We start from the raw sequence: 17,058 nt of genomic DNA, 5'->3' as shown, positions 1-17,058 counted from the left end.
CGAATGAGAGTAATTACCCTATTATGTCATTCGGACCAAGCGGATATCATCCTACTGGGTAGTCTCCTCATTCAAATACATTTTGTTTAAATCTTTTTTGCCAATTGATATTCTAAAGCATCGTTCAATTACAGGTTATTGCACAACACTTGTTCAACAATAACAGGTACAGCCACATAGCTACCAAACTAGTGTCCTGCGTCAACATTTTTCAAGTTATTCATCATTCGAAAGTTTATAAGCATGTAAATATAGCATACAATGCATTTTGAAACTTATTTTTTACTTAGGTTGTCTTTACGTGATTGACCTTTGAAAATATACTATGCAGTTGGATTCAAATACGTTTTATAACACTTTGTTTAATATTTACAAACCGAAATTATTTAAACAATGGATATTGTTTTGAGTAAATGTATTTGATTCCATTCATACAATATGTAACTATGTATATTGCTTAAGTATAAAAATTATGAATAAGTTGTTTACTTCTAACCCTGTATAAAACAAAGTTTTATTGAAGAGAGAAGTTCCTATTAGGTCACACACACAAACAATAAGCTTTTCTACAAAATGTAAACTAACTTCAATTTTAATAAACTTTTTTAAACAAAGCAGTTGAATTGATACTCAAAAACACAAAGATCAAGTTTTCAAAAGAAAGAGGTAATCAAAACAAACACTTCAAAATTTAGAAAGAACGTCCAAACTCGTGGTCTTCGGAAAAACAATATGTTGTATGTTGTATATGAGTTGTACGTAATCAGTGATGATCACAAAATTTTACCCCAGAGACAAGTGTGACAGTGGAAGCTTTAGTTGATCAGAAACTATAATTTGTATTCACCTTTACATTGTATGACAGACCAGAAACAACGTATATGGGGAGCGAGTTACCGTACTCTCTACTGGTTTTTAAATCTGTAGTTTGTATACGGTTTGTGAATTCATAGTTGGTTGTTGAAACCACTAACATATATGTAAGCATGAAGCATTAGTTTAAATAACCAACTACATAATTAAATACTTACTCTAAATTATCATGATAAAAGCAGATAGCGTAAAATAAATTAACACATTTAATTTAAATAAATGCTTTATCTGTTTTACGATCACAAATCCTGGAATATATACAGAACTATTTTGGCAATAGAAAATCTTAATCTAGTCTCACAGCATAAAACTATGTTTTTACAACCTCATGTATGTGTATTTTTTGTAAAAAAAGTACAACACAAAATCATGAAATACAAATTATTTTTACCAAACGCATCTGAATCATCAGTTAAGTCGCATTCACTGTGAATCATTGCAACCCATAAATAAATTTACTTTGTTTGTTCAACAAGTTGGCACATACTAATGAATAAATAAACACAAACGAAATATATTATAAAATATTTGTCTATGCTTATAACTTTTTTCAATAAAATAAATAACAATTATACAAAACCTATCTCTAAAGTGCATTTTGTGTCATCTATTTAACCTTTTCATTTATGTTATGAACCTTAGGAAAACTACCGTACCTTAATACAAATTTGAAAAAATATATTTATGGATTATAAACCTACAATTAAAATTTTACATACCATATGTTATCTTCATTCTAAAAAACAAAGAAGACTGATTTTCAATTCTAAACTACCGACATTCAAAGCGATGGATTAGGGTTGTTTTCCAGAATTATCTTGAGGTAAAAAAATTGAAAATAGGAAGACATTATTTTGTTATAATATCTGGGGATAATACGACATTTTACTTTAGATGGAGTCAGTTTTTTTGTCTTTTCATTGACCCTTTATCATTTTTAACAATCAATTGTTATGAACTGTTAGAATTCAAATTATTTAATACTGTGCTGCATTTATTGACATTTCTAAAACGTAATCGTTATATCTTAATGGTATTCACTGCTATTTAATATTCATTGGCTTGTAAATAATATCTTAAATTGATTATTGATTTATTGAATGTATAGTCGTACAGTAACACTTCATTCTCTTGTTTGTATTTACTATGTAAATACTGATCTTAACTTTGTTTTTGAATCTAATTACTCGTATTTTAGTTTTAATTGAGGGTTTTAATGTTGCAAAAGTTGCAGGATTGTACTTATGATTTATATTTTAGTTAACCATATAAGTACATCAGTTCGACAAACTAAAGGCAAAGTACGATCTGAAAAACATATTTCAGGTATGCAATGACATTTTTTGTTCAATACTGGCGATTAACAGTTTTTTCGTAACTTTATATAAGTGTAACTACGTTCCTTAGTCCATTGGGGTTTTCTCTCCAAATCACCTGAAACTCTCGACGCCCTCTGTAAGCAAAGGTCACCATAACTCGTGACCTCCGAAGCTAGAAACCTCAATGTCCTGGTGGTGCTGGTACTGGGAAGACCTCTGGAGTTGCCTCCAATGAGAGTACAGCATGGTAGAAGATGCGATGATGATCACACCTACCACCACGAGAAATACCATCATCCCCGGATGTGACGTCGGAGGTTCGTGGGCTAAGAACGCTCTTTGACTGATCAGAGAATCGTTTACTTGATTGTCGATCACGATGTGTTTAGAACTGTTGAGGAGCACCAGGGAGGGTCCAGTTCCTGACGGATACTTTTGGAGTTTGGAGTATTTCCATGTATTCTTCAATTTATTCATTGCATTTTGAGAGTTTGTATCTTTCTGTTTGAAATGCGTGCTGTTAGACATAGACAGGCTTAGAATCTCCGTATTGTTATTTACATCCGTGAGTTTCGTGGGGTTGGATGTAACCTGACCATCCAAACTAGAAGTTAAGTTTCTTGTCAACTTGGGGGGGATGATTACATCACGATTTACGATAGGGTTAATCGTTACTACTGGAACAGTTTGAGTAGTTTCTGTTGTTGATTTTGTCTCGGATATAAGTTCTCTAGAGGTAGAATGTTTGGGTGTTGCAAAGTTCAGAAGTTCTTCCTTCAAAGATAAAATTGTTCTACCAGCTAGCTCTGGAGGATATGCACATTTTACATTATCTTGTAAAATTGTTCTATGTTTAGGAACATCTCTACAGCTTACGTAACGAATATCACCATGTTTTGGGCCAAAGGTTTCCTGGTTGGCGTTTCTGGAATGCATCCACTTAATTAACCACATGATATCAGTACAGTTCAGGGGATTGTTTGAAATATCGAACTTATGCAATCTTGGAAGATAGCTTATAAGATCATTCCGAAGTGTCTGAAGCCTACAATCTCGTAAGCTCAGTTCGTAGAGTTCGTGGAACATTGTCAAGGCAGCAACGTCATCCATGAGTCGTGTCGCAAGCTCTGAACTAAAGTCCAAGTTTAAGATTTCTAGATTAGACGATTCGGGAGCCGGAAATGATAGAGGCTCTTTGAGTGGAATTATTTCTGTCAATGACACCAAATAAAGCTCTTTCAACCCTCTTGGGCCAGTAAAAGATGATCTGTACAATGTTTTTATTGGGTTGTAAGAGAGGTCTAAAACGTCTAGACTGATTAATTGTCCAAACGCCCCATCTTCAATGACTGAAATGTTATTCATTGACAGCAACAACACACGAAGTTTTTGAAGACCTAAAAAGTCGATGCTGCTAAGTTTATTTATATAATTACATCGTATATCAAGCACTTTTAGTTGACCAGGTAAGCTTTTTGGAATGTTGCTAAGTTTATTCCTGGAGAGAAGAAGTTCTGAAAGGAATTCAAGCCTGCCAAGAGCGTCTTCTTCGATATCACTGATCATATTGTTGGAGACATCTATGATTTGTAGTAACGGGAAACTATCTACCTCTCCACACTGTATCGTGCAAATGGTGTTGTCTGTGAGACGAAGCTTCCTCACTGACCGTGTGACTGTAGAGGGTATCCTAGATAGGTTTGTACCTGACGCTTCTATTTCCTGGAGACGTTGCCCAGTCCCAAAAATTAAAGACGCGTCTTCAATATTTTGAAGATTTCCTAGATTCACGTTTTTGGAGAGAAGCAGAGTAACTAGATTACTCAAATATTGAAACGTCGCTGGTGCCAATGACATTAGATTGTTTTCTGACAAATCCAGCCACTGGAGTCGATTTAGACCTTGAAAAACCTTTTCCTCTAAGTTATTCAGGCAGTTAGCTCTTAAGTCCAAAATTGTTAGATTTAATAAGCTAGCGAAATGTTTTTCTTTCAGATTCTTTATTTGATTGTGCGAAAGGTAAAGTTCTTCTAACGCATCCATTTCAATAATAGGAACATGGGACAGTTTGTTTTCCCTAATATCTAAAACTATCACATTTCCTTTTAGAATGAATTCCTTATCGTTAGTTATATTATTGTAAGAAATGTTAAACAGACGAAGGGTGTGTGGAAAAGTAACTGTTTTCGTCAACGTAATTTTGTTGAAAGACAAGTCAACTGAATAGATGGTCGGAGGAAATTCACTAACGGTAAAAGATTCGAGCATGTTGTGAGACAGGTTTAGAGATTTTAGACTAGTAAAACATTTGACAAAATTGTGAATGATTGAAGAAGACGTAACAGTCAAAACTGAAACATTCGTAGCGCCACATACCATGCGGATGTTAAAACCATTGGTGTTCAATGTAACAGTTTTTACACTGGAAATGTAAGAAAAATCCATAACCGATACGTCACCCAGGAGATTTACTTCAGTACGCGATAATAATTCTTTTTCAAAGCGATTTGTACTTCTGGGATAAGAATCTACAAGATTTGGTTTGATTTGCCATTCGGTTACTCTAGAATCCACTTTGTGAAGATCTGAATTCATCACAGTCGTGTTGGACATGTGACACCAAGTATCATTGATAGTACAGTTGAAAGATCCATTCTTGGAAGAAGTCTCGACAGTTTCATTCGTATCTTGATCCAAGTTCAGTGCCCCACACTCCACCACTAACAGTTCGTCTTCTCTGACCACCTTACATTCTGCACCTCCCCTCCAGCATCCTGACTCCTCGGCTAGGACCGCCACCAGCAGTAGAGCGATTGCCAGGAGAACGCATCGCTTCAGTGGTTCCATTGGAATCCTAAGGGTTTCCCATCCTGGGGTTTACCCGAAATCGTTGGGTTCACAAATGGCTGCACCACCCATGAACTTGTTCATCTTGACTTCCAATGCCCGTCTGAAACAAAAGAAATCATTATAAACAAATTACATAGACACTTTTAAAGTAAATACACGAGGTTACAGGTTATGATTTAAAGTCGTGTAAGAATAATTTATACTGAAGTTTAAAAAAAGATACTGTATTTTCTACTTTTAATAAAGGTTAGCTTGTAATCCAACCATATGACATAATTTTTCATACGAATTCCATTACAAAAACTAATTCGTAATATAGTATTTAGACTTTTTTCATGCAACTGGATTTGTTCTAGATTTCCTAATTTTGATGTTGGTTTTACGTAGGCTGACTTGGTTATGTCAACAAGAAAATCATCGACAATACATTCGAGAAAAATTTATCCGATTGAGGTTTCAGGTTTCACCTGATTATTATCAACAAATAATGACAACAAAAGAACTACAACTGGTCAACTTTATTAATATTATTACCAACAACCGATGTTCTTAGATTACTTTCACCATTAAAATGTTGTTTTAAAAATCGCCTCATATACAATTGCACTGAGAGGGGTACGTTTACCAATACTCCAATTCCATGGACAGTATATGATAAGGTATTAGTATCGATTTTTGAAGGTGTATCAAGGATGTAAGCTCAGGTTTTATTTATTTAATAGCTCAATCGTTACACTATTTTTACAAAGACATAACACAGGCTCTCATACTCAACTTAGACCAATTATAATAGCACAAGCAGTTGAACCATGACAAAATGTATAGTAAAAAAATACTTAAGTATATTATTGCAATAGCACGACATGAAAACTTACACAGCAAATCCAACAATAATCCTTTAAGAGAAAACAATATCAACACACATCAATTTCAACAATGGTACTTTTGGTTTTGGGGCAAATGAAAGGTCAGGATGCAATTCGTGGGGAGTTGTATTTCTACTTTTTCTAGTTGTGTTTTCTATTTTTTTGGAGTTGTATGTTCTAGGAGTTGTATTTGGGTATTAGTGTTGTATTTTCAAAATGATTAAAACTTTTTACTTCTCACCAAGCATCTATAACATTTCTTTGTTCACATTTTTTGAGTTTTTAAAGTTTATCTCTGTTTCCTTCCACGTGGCAATTTTGTAACATGTTAATTTCGAAACCATTTATCTCACTCCTATAATTACAGGTAGACTTGGTATTTCAAAAAAATTACAAAATTAGCCATTTGATAAATCTAAACATTTCATTAATTACAGTTTATCATTATATTGGTGTTTTTAAATTCTAATTAGCGTTTTTAGTTTAATTTAGTATGTAGGGTGGCTGAAAAGTAACTTACCCCCCCTTACAATTTCAACCCTTTACTGGATTTACTGGATTGTATCACAATAGAATTGTTTTGTGTTGTGTGCCAATATAGATAAGGGTTTGGTCAAGATCAGCCAATTTTAGCTCCCAATGTTAGTCTTTCGCCGACTGAATCCTTATAGCCCAGGCAAATTAGACATATGCTCCCCAAAAAATCGTCTAAAGCTGGAAAGTGTTTTAATACCTTTTGGGGGTCCCAAATAAGACTCCTGTGAGTTTGCGACGGATTCTGACTTCTGCTTAAGTTTTGGGAGTCGAAAAACTATGAAAATTTAGCACTTTTTTCAGTTTTTCGCTTATAACTCCTAAATAACGAATCCTAAGGAAAATGTTGTTCAAAGGTGTCTTTTAGTGCATTTAATTTCGCGTCGATTGGTGTTAAATACGTCGAAATCGGCCGAGTCGTTTAGCCGCTGTAGCTTTTCAAAGTTGGGGTATTTTCATCAACATGGCCAAAAGGTTGATTATTTGACCAGTTTTCGGCTTACAACTCCTAAACGACGCATGCTATACAAAAATGCACCTGTAATTAGTTTGGAAAACACAAAATTCTGCGTATAATGTTTTTTTTATTAATCAATAACGGCAATTGATTGTTACCTACTTTGTATGGTCGCCATTTCATTGAAAAAAAGTATTAAAGTTGAAGTTGGGAAATTTTACTAAAATTGGTAACAACACGTAGATCCTGTCCTTAAATGGATGATGAATTAATGATGGTCATCCAGAGGTTTATCTAATAAGGTGTGAAGAGAGTAAGACCCCCTATGTAATTTTAAGTCTAATATTGTTGTCTGAGGTTCCGAAAATTCTAGGATTCATCCCAACCTCCCATTATATACGATATATCCCTGTATTCATCTTTCAGTTTTTGGCTTACATCTTCTAACGCATGCTATAGAAAAAAATGTACCTGTAGTTAGTTTGAAGAGCATAAACGTCTGCGTAGAATGTTTTCTAATTCATTACGATCGGCTTCACCGTTTAACCGCTATTGAGAGGATCTACGTGTTGTTACCAATTTTAGTAAAATTTCTCAACTTCAACTTTAATACTTTTTCAATGAAATGGCGACCATACAAAGTAGGTAACAATCAATTGCTGTTATTGGTTAATAAAAAAAACATTATACGCAGAATTTTGTGTTTTCCAAACTAACTACATGTGCATGTTTGTATAGCATGCGTCGTTTAGGAGTTGTAAGCCGAAAACTGGTCAAATAATCAACCTTTTGGCCATGTTGATGAAAATATCCCAACTTTGAAAAGCTACAGCGGCTAAACGGCTCGGCCGATTTTGACGTATTTAACACCAATCGACGCAAAATTAAATGCACTAAAAGACATCTTTGAACAACATTTTCCTTAGGATTCGTTATTTAGGAGTTATAAGCGAAAAACTGAAAAAAGTGCTAAATTTTCATAGTTTTTCGACTCCCAAAACTTAAGCAGACGTCAGAATCCGTCGCAAACTCACAGGAGTCTTATTTGGGACCCCCAAAAGGTATTAAAACACTTTCCAGCTTTAGACGATTTTTTGGGGAGCACACCCTATATTTGATCTAATTTGCCTGGACTATTATTAAACCTAACCAAATACCAGTTTCCACGTGCACGGAACACATTACAAACGTAGGACTAAAGCTGCGTTCCTCATTGTGCACAGGCTGCTGCTAAAGGCTTCCAAAACACATGCATTTTGATAAGAGATAATAACAAACTGTGAAAATGAATTGCATACAACCAATGCATTTTTTAATACAATTTATAAGCAAAACATTATCTCCTATTTATACAAATGTTTTAATACGTACTTTATATAGATTGGCTTATGAACTGAATAAATTAATTACCTATAGAAGACATTGTAATTAATTTAAATATTCCTGTGATATTGTATAGGCTCTCCTGGTGTTACGCAATGTCATATTTGATAGCATATATTTACCGTGTGTGTAACTCGCTCATGACGGGTTCTAATCTGTTATTTGATAAATATCATAGCATATTGTATGTGATACATACCTAATGTTTAAGTTACTGTACATAAAACTGAGTGATGTAATAGTAGGTAGTTATTTTAATTTATATCATATGTTAGCTGACCTTTTTCATAATTTTGGATACGTTAGACAAAATATTTTAGTTTTTCTTCAAAAATGTGCTTATTATGTACAGACAAAGCGATAATTCTCAATAAAACATAATGTCTCCGAGTCTTCGTGGGAAACACTTATTAAAAGGAATACATTTCCTCAAATGTGGAATCCTGGGAAAGACCAACAACTGGGGTTCCTCAGAGGATTGAGGCAAGAAACCAAGAAATCAAAGTCCAATCAAAGTAGAATCACCCTGGCGTCCCTTCGCAAGGGGAGGTTTTTGTTTGTTCTACTTCAAATATTAAAACACTCCCATATAAATGCATGGTAACTCTATAGAGCTTTTACGGTAGAATACTCTATATTCTATACGTGAAAACATGTGATCGTGGTTAAATGATTTATATTATTCTTGGATTTGTATATATTTCTTGAATTGCATCTGGCTTTAAGCTACGGCTGTTCATTTATATGTATGATTTAATACTTTAATGTTTCTTTTACAAAATTAATTTAATTTCATCATTAGGGTTTATCCTCTTGATCAGGTGTAAATACCTGAATTTATGTGATCTATGTTGTTGTGTCATAACACAGAGTCATATTGTCTCTTTATAAGAAAGTCGTCAACATGCGCAACTGCTCATAGACAAAAAATACTAACGTTTAACGACGATAATACTGTAAGTATCTTCTCGTTTTTGTCACTAAATGTTCGTGTGCGTGCGCATGGTGTATTAATTAATAATGTAGATGACCTGATAGAGACAAGATGACATATGTACTGCCTGAAGATGACTCCAGGGCCATGCCACTACATCAGAGATCACATAGATTCAGGTATTTATACCAAGTTATGAAATGCATTTCTTCAAAACAAACGGTGGAAACAATGATTGAAATGTATTAGTAACAAGTGACTACAGTATATATACTCAATGCAAAACAACAAATAAACATGAGTAGAGTAAATATTTTACATTTTTGTTTTACGTATTTAATTTACAAAAAAAGCTAATTATTTAGAGAAAGTGATGGAGGGCAGGATAAATAAATAATACTCGTTATATTTTCTGATATTACATAAACTCTACCAAGCAAAAGTATCATGTTCACTATGCACCTATTTGTCTGTGCTAACAAGTATCCTATCCTAACCTAATATAACCTAACAAGTACGGGTGTGGACTTGATAGCAATTTTATTTATTTATCTACCAATACAAACCAACACTAACTAATATTGAATGGCTGAGCGAGGGAGAGGAAAGTACATTATCAAAGACATAATTTATTTACAATAAAACCTTAACTTAGAACAATACAGTAATTATAGCGTATTTCCCATGTAGGAAATAAGCTATTTTTTTATTGATACCCTTCGATACAGTGCTATTGAAGCATTGAAGCAGTTCATGCACTTTAAATTTTACTTGAGTGGGTTCCTTGTTCTTTTCACCAGCTACATACTCAAAGTTTCATGCCATTCACTTGATAATAACATAAAATAGTTTATAAATGACTAGAATTGCAATAAGAATAATAAAAATTAATACATCAACAAACCACTGATACCGATTACTGATTTTTGTATTCAAACTATTTTAGTTTTAAAGCGTTGGTCGTGTTGGAGAAAACATCGAAATCGCAGGTGTCGTCAATTCAACATAGCAAAGATTCGGCATATATCTATTTTCTAAGACGGTGATCCAGAACTACTCAACGATATACAACAATTCGGAGTGTGGTATATCGTTGGAACTACTTTCCATTATACAGTTAAAATCCTATCTTGTAATCCACTTTTATGAAAATTATTTGATACAGATTTATTTATTATTGCCGAAGTTTGTTTGATTCAAACATTTTTCAAATGGTTTTACATTTTAGTTCTTTACTGGTGCATGACCCCTAAAAGCTGCTAGTCACATACTTCGTAGGATTTCTATTATATTTAGACTGATCTGCTAGATTACCATCGTTAAGACCAATACTTGTCATACCCATAGTAAGCTAGTGGATAATTAATTTCATCAATCCTTTATGAATTGTGGAAATTCCCGAAATTCCCGCTTGTCCAACTCACTTTCGGTGTTAATTCTTACTGATTATATATTCTTTCTACAACTTTGATATCATCATTTTTATTATTTTATAACCATTCTCAAATAGGTGTGTACTAAATTTAAATGCCAAATATACATCATGACTATACAAAAACAACAAACATATGGTGTGTGCTGTATCATTTAAAGGTTAAATGAGTTTTTAATTTCAGCTGTATATATCACTACAGGGGTTTACGGTCAAGGTACTATAATCGAGAATTTAATTGGAGTAGAATTTTGTCCCGTACAATAATCATTCATGAAAAGGAGTTGTATGGATCCAAAGATGTTTAAATTGACTGACACTTTACCATGGTGACGATGGTATATTCCTTTATATCCGTATAAAAAAGTATTTATCTAAGATTAAATGTTTTTGTAACTTATCAGTATGAATGACAGATCTCAATAATCGGTGTAAACAAAATTAAACTGTTATTTAAGCTTTTACAATGTAGAGAGAAAACAAAGAATTCTGACATCTTGCAGTGATAGTCATAGTACTTGGAATATTATTTAGCTTGTTTAAATATACTCGGAGTGAAGCTTGTCATGGTTAAAGTTTTGAATATTTAATTTCAGTTCATCAACAACAACGATCACAAACGTTACTTGGCTTGTAGACAAATTAGATCAAACAAAAATTCTATTGTTTACTTTAATTATAGTTGAGCATAAGCATCATGCTAATGAGTTCTATGTTTAGGATTTGCAATTATCAATAGCTTACCCCTACCATTTTAGACAATCCCTCATTGCACTTCGATTAGAGAGAAGCATTGCAATATTAATTCATCGTCCAACTCATTCGTCGCGTATTCCGCTGATACAGCTTACTCGAACCTCATAGAAGTAATTTTGATTATCCGATATGAATTCGAATTGTAAAGTATTAACTTTTGTGTGATTAAAATGCAATAATTGGAGAGTAATAAAGATACGTGGTATATTAAACAAAAATGTGTTAACTTAAGTTGGTTTTTCCTTTAATACAGGCTGAGGCATTGACGGCACCAAATTTTTTTTGTTTTCAAGATAAATATTACAACAAAGAATGAACAGCTGTGTAATGAACTGAATAAACTCAACCAAACTATGTCATTTAAGATAAAATGGTGGAGTCATTAACACTTTGCTATTGCTGTAGAAACCTTTTTCAAGAAGATTGATTTGGTTGAAAACCATAAAAAATTGTGTATAAGTTCAGAAAACATACCAACGTAGGTAGGTCCCTTTTTCCAAATTGGTAGGCCTAAACGATGGGAAAATGGGAATATATTCCAGAAATACAGCTTCAACCCAAGCAACCCTAGACAACCTTAAGTGCGGTATGCAAAACCCTGACCCTACCTTGTCCAATAGTAAAGGTAAATGTAAACCAAACAGTAACCTTGAATTTAGTTTGATATGAAGATTTCTTGGCTTGCTTTTAAATTCCATTTTGAGTTGTTGGAAATCAAAAGAGTGAGCTCCAAAAGAGCTCTAAGCCACAGCTAATGATGGATGTATGCATTTAGAAATGTTTTTGAAGGTAGTGTGATCTCAATATTCAGAGACATTTCCTAGTAAGCATTCCCTAATAAGATCGATTACCAGACATGCATGTCTGTGGTTTCTTCTTTTGAGATGTTTCAACAGTTTTCAAAGTCGCCAGAGATTTAGCTTGAAACAAAAATCACTTAGACGATGAGATTTATTTCTATACAAAGCTGGAAAATGTATTCGATGGATCTTCCAAGCGACTTAAGGAATGTCAAGTAGGTTAAAGACGTCACCTAAAGAATGTTACACAAGAGTAATATTAATAATAAAATACTGTATGAAGTAAAACACTGTATAAGATAAGCTTTGTTTTGATAAGCCATACATGCGCACGGTTATTAGTATTGATTTTGTTCTATTTACAAATAGCGTTTTCATTGCCTCACCCTGTATAAATATATATAAACAACTCTTCTCTTATATAAACAACTCTACTCTTTCTGTGAATTAGGGATTATGAGTTCCTTTTGCTGTAACTGGAGATCTCATAGCTTCACTACAGATTCAGTGGTCTATGCAACAATTGTCCACACATCTGTAATGGTGTAGATAGAGTAATAGCCTTAGATATTGTATTTTGCCCCATTTTCCTAACATGTACCAACTTTGATGTTCTCTCATACATACTCTCTGACGTTTAGTACAAAATTTGTGGTGTTGTACGGTGTTGTACAGTGTTGAACGGTGTGTTTATTTTACAAATGATTGTTACGAGGTTGGTTATAGTAATTATTTGTTCACTTAAATATAGCACAGTTACATGCACCAAAACGCATTTTTAACTAATGTGTTACCCACAAATATATAACTACTTTTGTCATTAAATTTCACACTCACGAGAAAACAAACAATACGTTTTCCTATAATGTTTTAATAATTCGCCTATTCATAATTGCCTATTCTTCTGTTGGTGATTGGAGTGTCAAATCGAAATTGATCGCCTACCATCTTTTCTATGTATGAGATCATTTCTTCTATGTCTTGTTAGTCAACAGTTTAAGTGTAAATTTATATTTCAAGGGACGTATTTTTATTTACTTTCTGTTGATATTTATTACACATTTAAATAGATATCTTTACTTAAATTCGTTGATTTTAGTCAAGCCTTTTTGCCTGCAGCTCATATTTCAAATTCCTCAGCAAACAATAAGCAAAATTTTACAAAACCTTTAAAACCTTTCATTAATAAAACATTACTTTCTTGTTATAGCATATCAGTTTCCTTAGTGAAAAAAAACAAAACATGGCATATAAATTTAAAACAGCTGGTTTATGCTTATGTGTTAACTCTATTTTTTTTTTGTATTCATAAGAGTAACGGGAAAATCTAAAAGCCATTCAGACGGAGCCCAAGAACGGTTTAAAAATTAAAATAGGTCCATCAATGGTATATTGGCTATACCCATACACAAATTTCAGCTCAATTGATCTTATAGTTTTCATGTAATTGATCATAGGGCAAATTCAAAAACATCTATACTTTCACACACAAACGAGTAAAATCAAAAGTAGTAAATTCAAACAACGGATGGAAATGGCATTACTACTCATCATTTTATCTTTCATCGAACGGTAATATTTAATACCAAAGTAATGATACGACAGAATAATTTAATCTATCACCCCTTCTATGTTGTAGACTACTCTTTCAAATAATAAAATAAAATATAATTTTCAACATTTTCTTTGTCTCTGAACTAAATTCAAACTTAGAGCCAAAGTAATACAGCTTCTAATCGATAAAGGGTCTCTACAGGGTTGCCAAAGCAGAAATCGATTATCTCTAAATGGGAAAAACTATATTCTTAGATGTATCCTCTAGCATTATAGCAGGTAAATGTCTTACATTTAAGTGGTATTCCTTCTCTAGCTCTGGTAGTTCGTAGCACTACACTATGATCCTTGCGGTCCTCCCTGAATCGGTTTAAGATGTACACTGTTCCCAGCAGCTATCCTGGGTTTGCAACGTCTGCGCGCAAGACTTTGACCCCACAACAACCTCCCTTCTCCCACCCACCCAAAATCAAAATATTGGGCATCAGCAATGATATGTTTCGAGATTATTCTTGGCCAATTTTGCGTTTAAAAAGCAAATTGATTTATCGCAACACACACTTATCAAAACAAAAGGAAAATCTCTTGGTATTCATTCAACTTTTCTTTGATTACATTTTTATCTTATGTCATAGCTCTGTTGATATGTGTCCGATTGCCCATGTAATAATTCATGTATGGAAAATGTTGAGTAATTGTAACAGCCCTGCTTTACAAGTGTCATTTCACAAACCTGATATTATTGGTCGGTGCGTTGCTAATATATTCGGTAAGACAATTGCACGGATAAGACAATAGTAACCAAATATCGACTTGCCCTTTGGCTTTGTAATCATTTAAGCTTTTTTTAAAAATTTGCTTTTGTACAAAGTAAAATTTTTAAGTAGTTTGGTTCATATCTGCAGTATTGAGTAACTCCATGATGGTTGTACGTGAATTTTAACTGGTAATAAGTAAAGATGGTTTGCTGAATTAAGTAGATAAAATCATGTAATTTTTCTGTTAAAATAATAGAATTACCTTGTATAGAGTGCAGCTGTGCATGGGGTGTTTTGCTGCTTCGTTATGTCTATTAATTTTCAACGGGAAACACAATTTTTACAATACAATACATTAAATTCTAGACACAGATAAGTTAGTCTTAACAAGCAAACAGTGGTAATAGTAATTAATTATAACTAATATTTTTGTAATTCAAAGCAAACAGTAATAATTAGGAGAAAAGCAGAGCAATACTTCAAGTGGATAGTAAACTACAGTTCCATGGGAAACAGGACTCGGCCACAATAGCGAACAAAGGCAAACGAACAATAAAAAATTAAAAAAAAAACTAAGAATGTCTGTTATTTTGTGGGTGGTTTTAAATATTGTACTTTAAGTTGACATGACTGATATTACTGTTCACGTGACATATATAGCGGACAAGTGAAGAAAATATTGATTTTGATTACGAGTGGTTTGATCGAAAACTAATTTATTAAAATGTACCTTATGATTTTCTACTTACTGATTATTTATGTTCTATCTTGTAAACCGGTTATCTCCACTCAAGTGATGCAAGGAATAGAAAATACAAATCAGGGAAATATAGGGTCAGTAATACATTCAGTACACTTCACAACGACAAAACATAACTTCAGTCCAAGCAATCGTTTTCTAGTATAGTTCCTTGGATTATACAGTACAGTATACATTCGGGTACAAGTCTGAAGAACGCGAAACATTCTCTTCGCAGATTCGTCTGTTTGCATACACAATACGTCCGTAAACCATGTAACATTAATTTGACCTTAAAAAATCTTATGAAAATCGGATTTGAATTCCATCCCCACATTGACATAGCCTAAATTTGGATGAAAATGTAATCTTGAAATTTATGTGCTTTAAAACAACAATGTTAGTAGAATTGAATAATATAATTTAGGCAACGTTTTATTCATATTATAAACTTAATATCCCTTCTCTTGAAAATGAAAGAGACTTCTTGAGTGATAAAATGGCAAATTAAAAATTAATTACAGTTGGCTGATTTAGTGTAGGGTAGAAGTCTGGGGGGAAGATAAGGGAAACTAATTCCGCCTGCAGCCAGTCCTTTGTTCTTCTTATATAATGGAGAAGCATCAAAATACTTGTGGGTTTATTTTGTACTTGAGTCAACGTATTGAAATGGTGTGATACCACACCACAACAATGACAGACTAAAAACAATCCTATGTTCAATGTTATTTCAAATTCTGTTTATGATAATAATTAAAGCCACGTGTATTTACTTAAGTAAATGAGACGCAGTCTGCAGAATTAGCAAATTCCTTTCGGAAAACAACTTCTGGACTTACAATTCATAATCACGGCAATTTTGTGAACATCGGTTCGTATTCCTGGTTACCGTAAGTTGACGATGGATTTCAATGCTTTTCAGATATTTAATTTTTATTTTTGGACAAATGTGTACATATAAGCAGACCATATTAGGTTCATGGTGGCACTTAATATGATCCTGCGAGTAAGTCTCTTTGCGAGCCTTTTGTCTTTATTAAAGCGAGTTCGACCTGAACGCACTCGTGTACTTTTGTTGCTCCTTCAACTATGGTGATACTGTTGTACCGCGGTTGTGTACTGTAGCAGCGTCTTAAACTACCAGAAACTCAAAATGTTTTAGAAACAAATTTAAATTTATCTGTTATAAAAATCCAAACCATGCTTTAATCCTAATATAGCTAAAATCCTAATATATTTTTTACCACTAATGTAATTTTTTTTTCATAATGTATTTTTTTTTGGTACTACAGGGCTGAACTGTATTTATTTTATTGAGAAATCTGATGTACGAGTTATTAATATTTAATCACATTTTTACTCCCTAGACAGGAGGGTCACATCCCATCGACCTTTTTTGAGATTTGCGTGCTCTATACCGATCATCGTGTTTGGTTTGTTTAATATCGTAGATTAGGGCATAATGAAATTCGATGACGATTCTAAAACTAAATTAGGCTAAATACCAAACTACTTCGGTACTGGCACCCTCATTCAAGTACTTCTAATATTGTTCATGTTCAGTTTTTTTTCAACAAGATGGCAAAAAAAATACTTCTTTTTATTTAAATAATTATTTGTTTATTTTGTTATCTTGTCTGTGAAGTGGTGAGCGACGGAGAAGACTCTCCCCACACGCAGATGTACAGTCTTTGTGGGGATTTTTTTTCCTTTTTACTTTGCTTTACAGCCACGATTGTAATTTTTGTAATTTGTAATTTTGGAAATAAAAATATTCTTATTCTTATTCTTATTCTTATTTTC

The 17,058-nt window shown here is 33.2% G+C and overlaps 1 protein-coding gene across 1 annotated transcript; it reads right to left on the bottom strand.

The window, feature by feature from the left end:
* Positions 1 to 1,099: 1,099 nt before the first annotated feature.
* LOC128998697 (protein artichoke-like) lies at positions 1,100 to 14,163 on the bottom strand. Its single transcript, XM_054424940.1, has 2 exons — positions 14,051 to 14,163; positions 1,100 to 5,142 (listed from the first exon to the last, which is right to left on the bottom strand). The coding sequence occupies exon 2, from the start codon at positions 5,037 to 5,039 to the stop codon at positions 2,340 to 2,342; it is 2,700 nt and encodes an 899-aa protein (XP_054280915.1). The 5' UTR covers positions 5,040 to 5,142; positions 14,051 to 14,163; the 3' UTR covers positions 1,100 to 2,339.
* Positions 14,164 to 17,058: the final 2,895 nt, after the last annotated feature.

The sequence above is a fragment of the Macrosteles quadrilineatus genome, unplaced genomic scaffold, assembly GCF_028750875.1.
Source record: "Macrosteles quadrilineatus isolate MER2022 unplaced genomic scaffold, UCM_ALF_1.0 Scaffold_7__1_contigs__length_78375512, whole genome shotgun sequence".
NCBI lineage: Eukaryota > Metazoa > Arthropoda > Insecta > Hemiptera > Cicadellidae > Macrosteles > Macrosteles quadrilineatus.
This window is presented reverse-complemented; position numbering and strand designations above follow the sequence as displayed.

Coding starts and splice junctions, on each gene's coding strand:
- LOC128998697 (XM_054424940.1), bottom strand. CDS start 5,039: ATGGAACCACTGAAGCGATGCGTTCTCCTGGCAATCGCTCTACTGCTG.